Source organism: Halichoerus grypus, chromosome 1, assembly GCF_964656455.1.
Source record: "Halichoerus grypus chromosome 1, mHalGry1.hap1.1, whole genome shotgun sequence".
Classification (NCBI taxonomy): domain Eukaryota; kingdom Metazoa; phylum Chordata; class Mammalia; order Carnivora; family Phocidae; genus Halichoerus; species Halichoerus grypus.
This window is the reverse complement of record NC_135712.1, coordinates 38,223,064-38,240,035: the sequence shown is the minus strand read 5'-3', so window position 1 is coordinate 38,240,035 and position 16,972 is coordinate 38,223,064. Positions and strand designations below refer to the sequence as shown.

The 16,972-nt window shown below is 35.9% G+C and overlaps 1 protein-coding gene across 3 annotated transcripts in view; it reads right to left on the bottom strand.

The window, feature by feature from the left end:
• CADM2 (cell adhesion molecule 2) overlaps window positions 1-16,972 on the bottom strand; it is a 1,094,969-nt gene that overhangs the window by 310,854 nt on the left and 767,143 nt on the right. For 2 of the 3 annotated variants that reach the window (XM_078059557.1, XM_078059635.1), the window contains exon 2: window positions 14,137-14,163. The exons of the other annotated variant lie outside the window; for it this stretch is intronic. In XM_078059557.1, coding sequence (XP_077915683.1) covers window positions 14,137-14,163 — 27 coding nt within the window. The remainder of the gene's footprint in view (window positions 1-14,136; window positions 14,164-16,972) is intronic. 3 annotated transcript variants of the gene reach the window in all.

Here is a 16,972-nt window from a genome sequence, read left to right as displayed (position 1 = left end):
TTTTTTTCTCCCCATTATATCTTGGCACAGTTAGACATTTAATAAAAATTTATTAAATTAAGAAACACTTGTTCACTCCTTTTCCAAAGATGTTCAGAAAGAAAAAGCATAAAATGGTCTTTCCATGTACACAAATCATTGGCATGGGCTCAGAACAAGGGCCACATTTTATTTATTACTAAATATCAAGTTCCTGGCTATGTGATTATTCCTTATTTAATTAATAACTAGTTGTATCTGGATATCAATTAGCTATTTTAAAAGTGTTTTCACATATTCTTTTTGTATAACATTATAAAATCATCATTTTATTTATCATTATAATTCCATGAGGTAGGTAGTACTGATATTTTTATCCTTACCTTACTAATGTGAACAAACAAATAGTAGAGCAGATACTAAAACCTAGGTACTCTGATAATCATCTCCAAAACTGTTAACAGAATGCTTTACTAGTGATAAATATTTTATATTATGATTTCAAGTCAAATGATTCTTTTCCACTAAAAACATATAACCATCACTCCATCTAATTTGAAATAAAAATTAGAATTTATTTTTAATGTAATTTAACTGTTGGCTTTATAGCACTTCTCTTGAAACTGCCCCGAAATGCCCAACTGTTAAACATTGATCACGGTATTTCTCCTTGTAATAGACTTTCTTTCTGCTTAGAAACCTGTAAGAAGCCACAAACCTTGGGATTTTAATTACAGACTTTCTAAACTCCACACAACAGCTGTAGAATAAGCAAATAATAGAATGACATGAACCAACTGAATGAACTGAGTCCCAGAAGATCCTTTCCTTTGGATGAGATGTGTTTAGATAGAATAAAAAACATTACAATGATTTATTTATGATGGGAATAAGGACATAAACTTAAAGTGGCAACACAAACCAATTTCTAATTGCTATTTAAAGTTGTACCCTGCAAATGAGCTATTATTTACCCACATGTCCACAGGAAAGCTCAAACCTTTATTTTCATTTCAAGAATAAAGGAGAGACAGGGGAAAATGAAACTTCATTAAATCAAGTGAAAAATAATATTCTTTTAGATTTGTGGATGGAGTATCTAGAGGGATCTTTCCATCCTGACCCACACTAGTTTGTATTATGAAACATGAAGAGGGACAGTTGTCCAACAATAAGTAATAAGATACTCCACAGAGCAAATACATGTCAAAACCCCTATCCAGTGAGAAATAAAAACCAGAAAATATATTAAGTGAAGCTACAATTTAAAAATAAGAAAAGTTATCTACATTTTGACCCACTGAATCATCTTTCAATAAAATTTTCATGAACACATTCTTTAACCCTGTTACCCTCTTCTGATTTCAGCATTTCACATTAGTTATGCCTAAAGCTTTTCTAGAACACTATTCCTCTTATTGAGAAACTAATTACCTCCTCACTTTCCCAAGAGAGAATAAGTGAGGAATAAGGTTAACATAAGGTGAATGAATGAGAGACCCAAAGAAAAAGAATTAAAAAGAATGAAAAACAAAAAATCTACTGGGAGAATATTTCCCTTGCCACTAGGTAGATCCCACTAGGTAGGTCCAATTTATTTCTTCCTAGTAACAACTGATCATCATTCTACTTTACCCCCATTACCAGCCCCACCCTACCTGGGTGGATGGGACCTAGATAAATATATTTAAATAAGTAAATAACATTAAGGTGAATTGTAATATTGGTTAATTTACTCTCAAATCTTTAAAGCCTTTAATAGATTAAAAGCTAGAACTCAGGAGTCAGTAACTCTGATTTGGAATTGTTGGCTTGCCTCTTAACTAATTTTGTGAACTTAAATTTCTTAACTCTTTGCCTCATCTTCCTAATTAAAAAAAATCAAGATAATAATAGTATCTATCTCAAAGAGTTTTGGGGGGATCAAATTAGAAAACACATATACAATGTTTAGTGTAGTGTCTGGCACATAGTAAACATTGACAATATAAGAAAGCAACCTTCCACCTGAACCCTTTAATGAATGTATTATAGAGACATAATATGGTTTTAAATTCTCTTACATGTAATCCCCTATTATCTGCAAGAAATATATTCCAAGACCCCCGTGGATTACTGAAACCACAGATAATACTGAATCCTATATTTACTATGATTTTTCCCATACCTACATACCTATGATAAAGTTTAATTTATAAATTAGACACAGAGATTAACAACAACCATAATAAAACAATATTTATAATAGAACTTATAACAATATACTGTAATAAAAATTATGTGACTGTGGTCTCTCCCTCTCTCATTAACATCTTATTGTGCTATGCTCACTCTTCTTGTGCTGATGTGAGATGATAAAATGCCTACATGATGAGACTAAATGAAGCGAATGACACAGGCATTCTGATGTAGCCTTAGGATACTATTGACCTGACAATAGTCAGAAGGAAGATTATCTGCTTCCCGACTAGGTTGACTGCTGGTAACTGAGACCATGGAATGCTAAACTGTGGAGAAGGAGGGACTGCTGTATTTCTAACATCCCCAACATATTTCCCTAGATCAGCCTTGTGTGGGATAAATAAACATAAGCTTCAATAATTGTTTCTTGATGAGTTACTTTTATTGAAGATTTTGTAGATGTTATGCAAGAGTGAATAATTCCTTATACTTTTAAACTTAAAATCTAAACATAGCTTCAACAAAAGGAGTTGAGTGATGTTTTCAAAAGAAATTATATGGTGGGGGTGGGACGGATGGGGTGGCTGGGTTATAGACATTGGGGAGGGTATGTGCTATGGTGAGCGCTGTGAATTGTGTAAGACTGTTGAATCACAGACCTGTACTTCTGAAACAAATAATACATTACATGTTAAAAAAAAGAAGACGATAGTAGGTAGGGAAAAATGAAGGGGGGTGGAAATTGGAGAGGGAGACGAACCATGAGAGACTATGGACTCTGAGAAACAAACTGAGGGTTCCAGAGGGGAAGGGGGTGGAGGGATGGGTTAGTCTGGTGATGGGTATTAAAGAGGGCACGTATTGAATGGAGCACTGGGTGTTATGTGCAAACAATGAGTCATGGAACACTACATCAAAAACTAATGATGTAATGTATGGTAATTAACATAACAAAATAAAATTTAAAAAAGGAAATTATATAAATCTTATTCCTCAATTTCTTCACTGATAATAAAAGCAAGTAATTTTTACATTTTAAGTATTATATAAACCTCACTGTAACATAATTTTCTTAATTTTTTTTCCTTTTCTTTTGCTATTGGGTTGAACTTCTTTAATGATATCATTTATAGACTTTGGATTTTAATATTTAAATGTGAAGAAAAAATACATATACGTAAGGGGATCATTCATGTTATATTTTATGTGTTTATTTTAATGTTATAATGAATATAAACATATGAATGCCATCATGATGATGAAATATTGCAGATGCTCATAGAAAAGTTTTAGATTTTGGATTTGTCTTTGACTACATGTTAATTTGTTTTCTTTCCACAGACATCATTTAAATAATAATAGTAATGATGATAACAATAAATGATAGGTAAAATTTACTGAGAGGTTATTATGTGCCATTTCCTAGGTTAATCTCTTTTTATACATTATCTCATATAATTTCCGTAACAACCGAATGTTGAGTGAAGATAATTAAATTGTCCAGGTGCTCAAATCTGGTAAGTTGAAAAACCAGGATTGGATTTATGTCTGTCTGACTACAAAATGGAAGTTCTTAATATACAGTATATATTATATAGTACAAACTGAAATATTGGTTCTCCACTTAAGACAAAACTATAGTTTGAAGCAATGTCTCAATTTCAACTTCTTTTGTGCCTTTCAATTCACCCTCAAAAGGTGTAATATGATGAGAAAACTGGGATACTAAATGTTATATTTTGATTAAACAGCAGACCTTATATTTACACCTGAATAAATCATTTATTTAATAATACTATGTACAACTAGCACTTAAATCCAGTAAATTGAAATGCTGATTCTTCTCTAGACCACATATGTATCTCAATTTAGATTGCTGAGTTCCCTTCATTATCTTCTAATTCTTATGCAAAGTCAGAATAATTATGTTAATTTTTATTTGAACACTGAATAATGATTATATGATTAAAGGTAATAGCAAAAAATGGCATAAAATGTTATCCCCACTACAGTTGCCAAATTCTGAATAAAAAAATAAAGCCTAAAAATCAGATTGAAGACTAAAAATATATTTAATGGATTAAAACTATTTAGAAATTTTGTAATATTCTGGAACAATATTAATCACATGATACGGTTAGTCTATAAGTTTATAATAGAGTGAAATAAAATCATCTCATGCAAAGAAATTTTAGGAACACCAAGGTATCTTTTTCATTATCTCTAAGTGGCAAAGCATTGATGATCATACTGAAACATGAGTTTAGGGTATATGAATGTAAGTTAGATTGTAGACTGCTGATATATGAATTTACTGTGACATATGAATACAGGATAGATTGTATAATGTTGAGAATTGAAGCAGGAGACAAGTTAGAAACTACTCCAGGAAAGCTCTGAGGAATGAGTGATTTGAAGAAGAGGGATCCATGCAAAAGCTGCTATCCCCATGCTAAAATTACGACATAATTAGGACAATAATTTTATCCCCATAAAATTAGGACCATTTGATAATTGATCAATTATGGGGGCCATTAGGGTGGAAGAATTACACATGTTTCAAATCATTTAGGAAATCAGGCAAATGGTTGTTCATGAGAAGACACAGCAAACCCCAAATGTTCAGATTTGGAAAAAAAAAAAAAGAGGGAGAGAGAGAGTTTCAGTTTTGATATCCAAGTAGAAATATTCAGTAGGCTGATGGAAATATCAGATAGAAGTTTAATAAATCAAGTCTAGAAAAGTATTAACTAAAATCAACTAAGAACACTTTAGAGGAAGAGGGTGATTATATTAATCTGGTCTGTTTCCATGCAAGCAAGAGAAACCTATCTAGAAAGCTTAACTAAAAGAGAGCTGTGTCCTAAGCCCAAAGGGCAAGGATAAAATAGAACCTTATATTAAAACAAGGGAATTGGACACCATGAGGGCACTCTCTTAACTCTTACTCTTTGTACGTTGCTTTTTTTTTTTTTTCAGACTTAATTCATCTTCTTATTCAGTCCACCTATAAAATTCATGGCCACAAAATATAACAAAACTGATTCTCAATTCTCTTTTTCTTTTTTTTTTTTTTTTTTTTTTGCCTCTTTCAGTTTTACTATTCTTTCCTTCTTCTTTCCCAGTTTTTTTTTTTTCAGGAGAGGAATTTGATTGGATCATTTGTCTTTTTCTTAACAGTCAACAGTGGTGAGGGAGGTTGGTTGTGGGTATATAACCATCTGGAAAATGCCTGTTTCCTTTATTTTATAGGAGGTGAAATTTATCCCTCCACTGGATTCAGCTGGACCAATACTGTAAGAAGTGATCTTTTCAGGAATCAAAGATATAACCTAAAAGAAACCCGTATTCAAGAGTAAGATAGAAAAGGAGAAAGAAAGAAAGGCAAAGAACAATTAAGAAGAAAATGAAGTCTATGAAGAGACACTAAAACCAAGGGAAATAGAAAATTAAAAGAAGCAATATATATTCAGCAGGAAAAAAATGAATAATAAGAGGATTGGGGGGGGCGGAGCAAGATGGCGGAGGAGTAGGAGACCTGGATTTCGTCTCCTCTCAGGAATTCAGCTGGATAGGGATCAAACCATTCTGAACACCTACAAACTCAACAGGAGATCGAAGAAAAGAATAGCAACAACTCTCTGAACAGAAAAGCGACCACTTTCTGGAAGGTAGGACGTGCGGAGAAGTGAATCCGAGGCGATATTCGGGAGGATAGACGGCGGGGGAGGGGCCTCCGTCGGCCGCTTCTGGCAAGTGATAGAGCCGCGGAGCACAAAATCGCAACTTTTAGAAGTCTGCTCCGCTGAGGGACGTCACTCTGGTGGCGAAGTGGGGGGTGGAACCCTCGCGGGACAGTGTGGTCTCAGGACCCTCGGGGTCACAGAAAGACCGGGGGTGCCTGAGTGCGGCAGAGCTCCCAGGTATCGGAGCAGGGAAGCCGGCTGCAGAGACGGAGCCCAGGCGCGGGCTCTCAGCTCGGGGTTGCTATAAACCGTGATCCGCGGCACAGTCGGGCCACTGCTCCTCCAGCAGGGACCCAACAAGCGGCAGATCCGGGGAGACTCACCTTCTTCCCCGGGGAGGAGAGGTGCGGGAGCGCACCGCGGGGATCTGCTGGGTTTGGAGACTCCACCCGGGGTCGGATGCCAGATAGAAAGGCGCGGTCACAGGCCGGGTGAGCGTGGAGTGCGGCCGGAGACCGGGGAGACGGGAGTGACTGACTGCTTTTCTCTGGGGGCTCGCTGAGGAGCGGGACCCCGAGTTCTCGGCTCCGCCGGGGCGGAGACTGGGAGGCCGCCATTTTCACTCTCCGCCTCCAAAGCTGTACGGAAAGCTTGCAGGGAACAAAAGCTCCGGAGAGCAAACCCGAGCAGATTACTTAGCCCGGACCGGCAAGGGCGGGGCAATTTTGCCTCCGGCAAAGACATTTGGGAACCACGGCAACAGGCCCCTCCCCCAGAAGATCAGCGAGAACAGTCAGCCAAGACCAAGTTTACCGATCAATGAGAACGGCAGAACTCCAGCGCTAGGGGAATACTGCACATAGAATTCATGGCTTTTTTACCATGATTCTTTAGTCTTTCAAAGTTAATTATTTTTTTAACTGTCTTTTTTTCTTTTTTCCTTTTTTCTTTTTTTTTGAATTTTTCTTTTTCCCTTTTTCAACCAACATCTTATCAATCCCTTTTAAAAAAAAAAAAAAAATTTTATTTTTCATTTTTAAAGTCATATTCTATCCCTTCATAGTAGTTACCCGTATTTTTGGCATATATATATAAGTTGTTCTCTCTTTAAAATCTTGAGATAGTTTCTTCTAACAGATCAAAATATACTCTAAATCTCTAGTGTATGGTTTTTTTCTACTCCCCTGCCTGATCACATTCTCTCCCTTTTATTTTCTTTCTTTTTTTTTTTTAATCCTATTCTTTCTTTTTTCAAACAACTTATCAAATCCTTTTTAAAAATATTTTATAATTTCCATCTTTACAGTCATATTCCATCCCTTCATCATATCAACCCTTATTTTTGTACATATATAAGTTTTTCTTTCTTTAAAATTTTGGGAGGGACTTTCTTTTAACAGACCAAAATACACCCAAAATCTAGTGTGTGGCACTGATCTATAATCCAGGCTGATCATATTTGATCACATTCTGTTTTTGTTTTGTTTTGTTCTGTCCTGCTTTTGTTTATTTTTATCTTTATCTTTTTCTTTTTTCTTTTTTTCTTTCTTTTTCTTTTTTCTCTCTTTCCCTTTCTTTTCCCACTGCTTCAGGTCTTTTCTGATTTGTTTAGAGTATATTTTCTGGGGACGTTGTTACCCTGCTAGCATTTTGTTCTCATTAATCTATTCTCCTATGCACAAAATGACAAGACGGAAAAAATCACCTCAACAAAAAGAACAAGAGGTAGTACCGACTGCCAGGGACCTACTCAATACGGACATTAGTACGATGTCAGATCTAGAGTTCAGAATCATCACTTTAAAGATACTAGCTGGGCTTGAAAAAAACATGGAAGTTATTAGAGAAACCCTTTCTGGAGAAGTAAAAGAACTAAAATCGAACCAAGTAGAAATCAAAAAGGCTATCAATGAGGTGCAATCAAATATGGGGGCGCTAACTGCTAGGATAAATGAGGCAGAAGAAAGAATCAGTGAGATAGAAGACCAAATGATGGAAAATAAAGAAGCTGAGAAAAAGAGAGATAAACAACTACTGGATCACGAGGGCAGAATTCGAGAGATAAACGATACCATAAGACAAAACAACATTAGAATAATTGGGATCCCAGAAGAAGAAGAAAGAGAGAGAGGGGCAGAAGGTATAATGGAGCAAATTATAGCAGAGAACTTCCCTAATTTGGGGAAGGAAACAGGCATCAAAATCCAGGAAGCCCAGAGAACCCCTCTCAAAATCAATAAAAATAGGTCAACACCCCGACATCTAATAGTAAAACTTACAAGTCTCAGAGACAAAGAGAAAATCCTGAAAGCAGCTCGGGAGAAGAGATATGTAACCTACAATGGTAGAAACATTAGATTGGCAACAGACTTATCCACAGAGACCTGGCAGGCCAGAAAGGACTGGCAGGACATATTCAGAGCACTAAATGAGAAAAATATGCAGCCAAGAATACTATATCCAGCTAGGCTGTCATTGAAAATTGAAGGAGAGATCAAAAGCTTCCAGGACAAACAAAAACTAAAGGAATTTGCAAACACGAAACCAGCCCTACAACAAATATTGAAAGGGGTCCTCTAAGCAAAGAGAGAGCCTAAAAGCAACATAGACCAGAAAGGAACACAAACAATATACAGTAACAATCACTGTACAGGCAATACAATGGCACTGAATTCCTATCTTTCAATAGTTACCCTGAATGTAAATGGGCTAAATGCCCCAATCAAAAGACACAGGCTATCAGATTGGATTAAAAAACAAGACCCATCGATATGCTGTCTGCAAGAGACTCATTTTAGACCCAAAGACACCCCCAGATTGAAAGTGAGGGGGTGGAAAACCATTTACCATGCTAATGGACACCAAAAGAAAGCTGGGGTGGCAATCCTTATATCAGACAAATTAGATTTTAAACCAAAGACTGTAATAAGAGATGAGGAAGGACACTATATCATACTTAAAGGGTCTATCCAACAAGAAGATCTAACAATTGTAAATATCTATGCCCCTAACATGGGAGCAGCCAATTATATAAGGCAATTAATAACAAAAGCAAAGAAACACATTGACAACAATACAATAATAGTGGGGGACTTTAACACGCCCCTCACTGAAATGGACATATCGTCTAAGCAAAAGATCAACAAGGAAATAAAGACTTTAAATGACACACTGGACCAAATGGACTTCACAGACATATTCAGAACATTCCATCCCAAAGCAACAGAATACACATTCTTCTCTAGTGCCCACGGAACATTCTCCAGAATAGATCACATCCTAGGTCATAAATCAGGTCTCAACCGGTACCAGAAGATTGGGATCATCCCCTGCCTATTTTCAGACCACAATGCTTTGAAACTAGAACTCAATCACAAGAGGAAAGTCGGAAAGAACTCAAATACATGGAGGCTAAAGAGCATCCTACTGAAGAATGAATGGATCAACCAGGAAATTAAAGAAGAATTAAAAAAATTCATGGAAACCAATGAAAATGAAAACACAACTATTCAAAATCTTTGGGATACAGCAAAGGCAGTCCTAAGAGGAAAGTATATAGCAATACAAGCCTTTCTCAAGAAACAAGAAAGGTCTCAAGTACACAACCTAACCCTACACCTAAAGGAGCTGGAGAAAGAACAGCAAATAAAGCCTAAACCCAGCAGGAGAAGAGAAATAATAAAGATCAGAGCAGAAATCAATGAAATAGAAACCAAAAGAACAGTAGAACAGATCAATGAAACTAGGAGCTGGTTCTTTGAAAGAATTAACAAGATTGATAAGCCCCTGGCCAGACTTATCAAAAAGAAAAGAGAAATGACCCAAATCAACAAAATCATGAATGAAAGAGGAGAAATCACAACCAACACCAAAGAAATACAAACAATTATAAGAACATATTATGAGCAACTCTATGCCAGCAAATTAGATAACCTGGAAGTAATGGATGCATTCCTAGAGATGTATCAACTACCAAAACTGAACCAGGAAGAAATAGAAAACCTGAACAGACCTATAACCACTAAGGAAATAGAAGCAGTCATCAAAAATCTCCCAAAACACAAAAGCCCAGGGCCAGATGGCTTCCCAGGGGAATTCTACCAAACATTTCAAGAAGAATTAATACCTATCCTTCTGAAACTGTTCCAAAAAATAGAAATGGAAGGAAAACTACCAAACTCATTTTATGAGGCCAGCATTACCTTGATCCCAAAACCAGACAAAGACCCCATCAAAAAGGAGAATTACAGACCAATATCCCTGATGAACATGGATGCAAAAATTCTCACCAAAAGACTAGCCAATAGGATCCAACAGTACATTAAAAGGATTATTCACCACGACCAAGTCGGATTTATCCCTGGGCTGCAAGGTTGGTTCAACATCCGCAAATCAATCAACGTGATACAATACATTAACAAAAGAAAGAACAAGAATCATATGATCCTCTCAATAGATGCAGAAAAAGCATTTGACAAAGTACACCATCCTTTCTTGATCAAAACTCTTCAGAGTATAGGGATAGAGGGTACATACCTCAATATCATAAAAGCCATCTATGAAAAACCTACAGCGAATATCATTCTCAATGGGGAAAAACTGAGAGCTTTCCCCCTAAGGTCAGGAACGCGGCAGGGATGTCCACTATCGCCACTGCTATTCAACATAGTATTGGAAGTCCTAGCCACAGCAATCAGACAACAAAAAGAAATCAAAGGCATCCAAATTGGCAAAGAAGAAGTCAAACTCTCACTCTTTGCAGATGATATGATACTTTATGTGGAAAATCCCAAAGACTCCACCCCAAAACTGCTAGAACTCATACAGGAATTCAGTCAAGTGGCAGGATATAAAATCAATGCACAGAAGTCAGTGGCATTCCTATACACCAACAACAAGTCAGAAGAAAGAGAAATTAAGGAGTCGATCCCATTTACAATTGCACCCAAAACCATAAGATACCTAGGAATAAATCTAACCAAAGAGGCAAAGGATCTGTACTCAGAAAACTATAAAATACTCATGAAAGAAATTGAGGAAGACACAAAGAAATGGAAAAATGTTCCATGCTCATGGATTGGAAGAACAAATATTGTGAAGATGTCAATCCTACCTAGAGCAATCTACACATTCAATGCAATCCCCATCAAAATACCATCTACTTTCTTCAAAGAAATGGAACAAATAATCCTCAAATTTGTATGGAACCAGAAAAGACCCCACATAGCCAGAGGAATGTTGAAAAAGAAAAGCAAAGCTGGCGGCATCACAATCCCGGACTTCCAGCTCTACTACAAAGCTGTCATCATCAAGACAGTATGGTACTGGCACAAAAACAGACACATAGATCAATGGAACAGAATAGAGAGCCCAGAAATGGACCCTCAACTCTATGGTCAACTAATCTTTGACAAAGCAGGAAAGAATGTCCAATGGAAAAAAGACAGTCTCTTCAACAAATGGTGTTGGGAAAATTGGACAGCCACATGCAGAGAATGAAACTGGACCATTTCCTTACACCACACACAAAAATAGACTCCAAATGGTTGAAAGACCTCAATGTGAGACAGGAGTCCATCAAAATCCTAAAGGAGAACACAGGCAGCAACCTCTTCGACCTCAGCCGCAGCAACTTCTTCCTAGAAACATCGCCAAAGGCAAGGGAAGCAAGGGCAAAAATGAACTATTGGGACTTCATCAAGATAAAAAGCTTTTGCAAAGCAAAGGAAACAGTCAACAAAACCAAAAGACAACTGACAGAATGGGAGAAGATATTTGCAAATGACATATCAGATAAAGGGCTAGTATCCAAAATCTATAAAGAACTCATCAAACTCAACACCAAAAGAACAAAGAATCCAATCAAGAAATGGGCAGAAGACATGAACAGACATTTTTCCAAAGAAGACATCCAAATGGCCAACAGACACATGAAAAAGTGTTCAATATCGCTCGGCATCAGGGAAATCCAAATCAAAACCTCAATGAGATACCACCTCACACCAGTTAGAATGGCTAAAATTAACAAGTCAGGAAATGACAGATGTTGGCGGGGATGCGGAGAAAGGGGAACCCTCCTACACTGTTGGTGGGAATGCAAGCTGGTGCAGCCACTCTGCAAAACAGTATGGAGGTTCCTCAAAAAGTTGAAAATAGAGCTACCATACGATCCAGCAATTGCACTACTGGGTATTTACCCCAAAGATACAAAAGTAGGGACCCGAAAGGCTACGTGCACCCCGATGTTTATAGCAGCAATGTCCACAATAGCCAAACTGTGGAAAGAGCCAAGATGTCCATCAACAGATGAATGGATAAAGAAGATGTGGTATATATATACAATGGAATATTATGCAGCCATCAAAAGGAATGAGATCTTGCCATTTGCAACGACGTGGATGGAACTGGAGGGTATTATGCTGAGCGAAATAAGTCAAACAGAGAAAGACATGTATCATATGACCTCACTGATATGAGGAATTCTTAATCTCAGGAAACACACTGAGGGTTGCTGGAGTGGGGGGTGGGGTGGGAGGGATGGGGTGACTGGGTGATGGACACTGGGGAGGGTATGTGTTCTGGTAAACGCTGTGAATTGTGCAAGACTGTTGAATCTCAGATCTGTACCTCTGAAACAAATAATGCAATATATGTTAAGAAAGAAAAAAAGAAGAAGAAGAATGTAGCAGGAGGGGAAGAATGAAGGGGGGGAAATCGGAGGGGGAGAAGAACCATGAGAGACAATGGACTCTGAAAAACAAACTGAGGGTTCTAGAGGGGAGGGGGTTGGGAGGATGGGTTAGCCTGGTGATGGGTATTGAGGAGGGCACGTTCTGCATGGAGCACTGGGTGTTATGCACAAACAATGAATCATGGAACACTATATCTAAAACTAATGATGTAATGTATGGGGATTAACATAACAATAAAAAATTTAAATAAATAAAAAAAAAAAAAGAAAAGATTATGAGATGATGGGGGATGGACAGGCTCAAGCAGTGATAGAAATAAATCAGAAGAAGAATAGAATAAAAAAAAAAAAAAAAAAAAAAAGGATTGGGAAATTATTTTGACCACTAAAGAAGAATTAGTGATCTTCAGAATGACAGTTTCTGCAGAGGTAAGGAAAGGGTTAGTTGCTGCATGATTTGATTATATTCAGATATATTACGTTTATACTATTGCCCTCAGATACTGGTATAATAACCAATATATATTTTAAAAAAAAGGAGTGGGAGAAAATTAGGGTAATTTTCTATGCCATTACTAATAACTGCTGACTCCTAGTGAACTCTCTTTTTATCTAAACACCCATAAATTGCTGTTTTAAGAGTCTGTTTTAAAATGTTATTGGGAATTTAATATCAAATTTACCAGTCTATGGTTTCTGGAATATAATCCTTTCTCCTTAAAAAAAAAAAAAAAAATCAAGACACATTCTTCTTTCCAGTATTCCAGAAGCTCTCTGAATTTGCAATGCAGTCAATGCAGGTTTGCTCTATAAATGAAAGATACTTGAAAGATAAATGAAGGATAAATTAATAAATAAATAAATATATATATATATATATATATATATATATTTGCTATATAAGAATAAGAAAAAATAAATATATAGATTGTTCTTGAAAGTATAAAATCAAAACATATAAACTATAAACCTATGACAAAGTAGCATACATATATTTGATTTTTTTTTTTTCAAAACCATAACAACACATTGAGCCAAAAGTCTTTCCTTTCAGGGAGATATTCTGGCATTAGACAAGCACATCCTCCCTCATGAAATTATATTTCCAGGATTCTAGCAAATATAAAATTAATAGAACTAGGAAATGGAAGAAAAGTCATAAATAGATATATACAGTATGTAATATTCATTTTTTAAAGGATAATTTTTTATTTTCACATAATTCTAGAAGGCTTGTTCACTTTGAGACTATCAGCCTTATTTTATGCTGTATTTTTTTCCAATTCACTATTTTATCAAGGGAACTAAGGTCAACAGGCAAAATGTTGGTGCACAAAAGCACTGTATTCCACTTGGAATAAAGTGAGAAGCAAAACAAGAAAACAAACAAACTCACAAACAATCATGTAAACATAGACATATATCAGAAACTGAATATTTGAAATAATACATATTTATATTTATAGGAATTTACGACTAATGTTGGTACACTGAACTAGTATTATCACCAACAGAATTGGCTCCATCAATTAAGATGGCTTAGAAGATTGAGCAGAAAAATGAATCATGGTGAGTCATGCAGAATGGATAGGAGCTCACCTTTAACTTTATTCTTTGAAGCAGCCGCTGGTTCCAAGGAAGGATTGCACAAGAAGAAGAGAACAAACATATTAGATATTAGACAGAGTGTCTAGTAGGAAAAAGATATGTTATTACTATTAGTTAAAGTCTAAAAAGGTAATATTTATGATTATATAATCAACACACTTTAGATGAATAGAATCTATAATTAAGAAAATGACAATTGGTTATATTTTGTTAGTATATGATTAAAGTCTTTGAATGAGAAAGAGTAAAATAGATAGGAGACACACAGGGCAAATTCCAAACACCATAAGGACTACATAAATTACTTTTAAGGATGGTATATCTTTTCTTTCTCCCTCCTTAACTCAACTTTAGTTAATTCAATTAAAGAAATACATATACTTTAAATATATTTTATATTATTTAACAATTAAAATCTAGCCCATAAGATTCCTTGTATTTATTGAGTGCTTACTAGATGCCAGGGCCTGAGGTTGAGTATTTTCCACACATCTGCCACATTTTAATGACAATTTCAAGAAGCTATGTACTCTGAAAACTATAGAACACTTATGAAATAAAATTGAAGAGGACACAAAGAAATGGAAAAACATTCCAGCTCATGGATTAGAAGAATAAATATTGTTCAAATGTTTATACTACCCAATTCAATCTACACATTTAATGCACTCCCTATCAAAACACTACTGGCATTTTCAACAGAACTAGAACAAACAATCCTAAAATTTGTATAGAACCACAAAAGACCCCGAAGAGCCAAAACAATCTTGAAACAGAAAAGCAAAGTTGGGGAATCATGATTCCTGACTCCAAGTTATATTACAAAGCTGTAGTCATCAAGACAGTATGGTACTGGCACAAAAACACATTGATCGAATGAATGGAACAGAAAACCCAGAAATGGACCCATAGCTATATGGTCAAATAATCTTTGACAAAGCAGGAAGGAATACCCAATGGAAAAAAAGACAGTCTCTTCAACAAATGGACAGTAACATGCAGAAGAATGAAACAGAATCACTTTCTAACACCATACACAAAAATAAATTCAAAATGGATGAAAGACCTAAATGTGAGTTAGGAAATCATCAGAACCCTAGAGGGCACAACCTCTTTGACCTCGGCTGCAGCAACTTCTTACTAGACATGTCACCAGAGTCAAGGGAAACAAAAGCAAAATTGAACTGTTGGGACTTCATCGGGATAAAAATCTTCTGCAGAGTGAAGAAAACAATCAACACAACTGAAGACAATCTTTGGAATGGGAGAAGATATTTGCAAGTGAAATATCTGATAAAGGGTTAGTATCCAAAATATTTAAAGAACTTATAAAACTCAACACCCAAAAAACAAATAATCCAGTTAAGAAATGGGCAGAAGACATGAATAGACATAAATAGACATTTTACCAAAGAAGATGTCCAAATGGCTAACAGACACATGAAAAGATACTCAATGTCATTCATCATCAGGGAATACAAATCAAAACTACAATGAGACACTACTTCACACCTGTCAGAATAGCTAAAATTTCCAACACAGGAAACAACAGATGTTGGCGAGGATGTGGAGAAAGGGGAACACTTTTGCATTGTTGGTGGGAATGCAAACTGGTGCAGCCACTCTGGGAAACAATATGGAGCTTCCTCAAAAAGTTAAAAATAGAACTGGCCTACAATTCAGCAATTGCCCTACTAGGTATTTACCCAAAGGATACAAAATACAGATTTGTAGGGAATACATGTACCCTGATGTTTATGGAGGCATTATCAACATCTAAACTATGGAAAGAGCCCAAATGCCCATCGACTGATGAATGGATAAAGATATACATATAATATATACAAAATGGAATATTACTCATACATATAATGGAAAAATATTACCATATATATAATGGAATATTACTTAGCCATCACAAATAATGAAATTTTGCCATTTGCAATGACATGGACAGAGCTAGAGTGTATTATGCTAAGCGAAATAAGTCAGTCAGAGAAAGACAAATATCATATGATTTCAATCATATGTAGAATTTAAGAAACATAACATGAACCGATGGGAGGGGGAAAAAAAAGAAAGAGGGAAACAAACCATATGAGACTCTTAAAGATAGAGAACAAACTGAGGGTTAATGGAGGGAGGTGGGTGGAGAATGGGATCGATGGGGGAAGGGTATTAAGGAGGGCACTTGTTATGATGAGCACTGGGTGTTGTATCTAAGGTTGGGATTTAAGGCACGGTTCAGTTGCCAACTGAACTACAAATATCGGGTCTACAAAGCCAAATCAAAATCTCATGATTCACTAGACTTCAGCTATTTGGTTGACCACATAGGTATAAAAGTAGAAAACTCCATTACTTTAAATGGCATTATCCCCATTAAGAAGTAGAAATTTCAATTTATTTATATCTAGTGGCAAACACTATTTGGGGCAGAAGTACACTTAATGAGGAAATTAGAAGAGTCATACAGGAGAGTTCTTTACTCAAAGGAAGGCTTCTAGACACGATGCATAGATACCTCTAAACAGTTTGCTATTTTTAGAAAAATAAATTTTGCAGTTTTTATAAAAGCCAGTAACATATATATTTTGTGTATGTTGTTTCCCCAAGCAAGATTATACACGTTACTTTTCAGTCTGCTTTCCTTCACATTTTCCAGGTTGATGCATAGCATTCTTTTTTTCTTTAATCAAGTAATTTTTTTTCATTGTTGGAATAAATATTTTATTTATTTATTTTTATTTTTCATTATTATGTTAATCACCATACATTACATCATTAGTTTTTGATGTAGTGTTCCATGCATAAGCATTCTAACTCA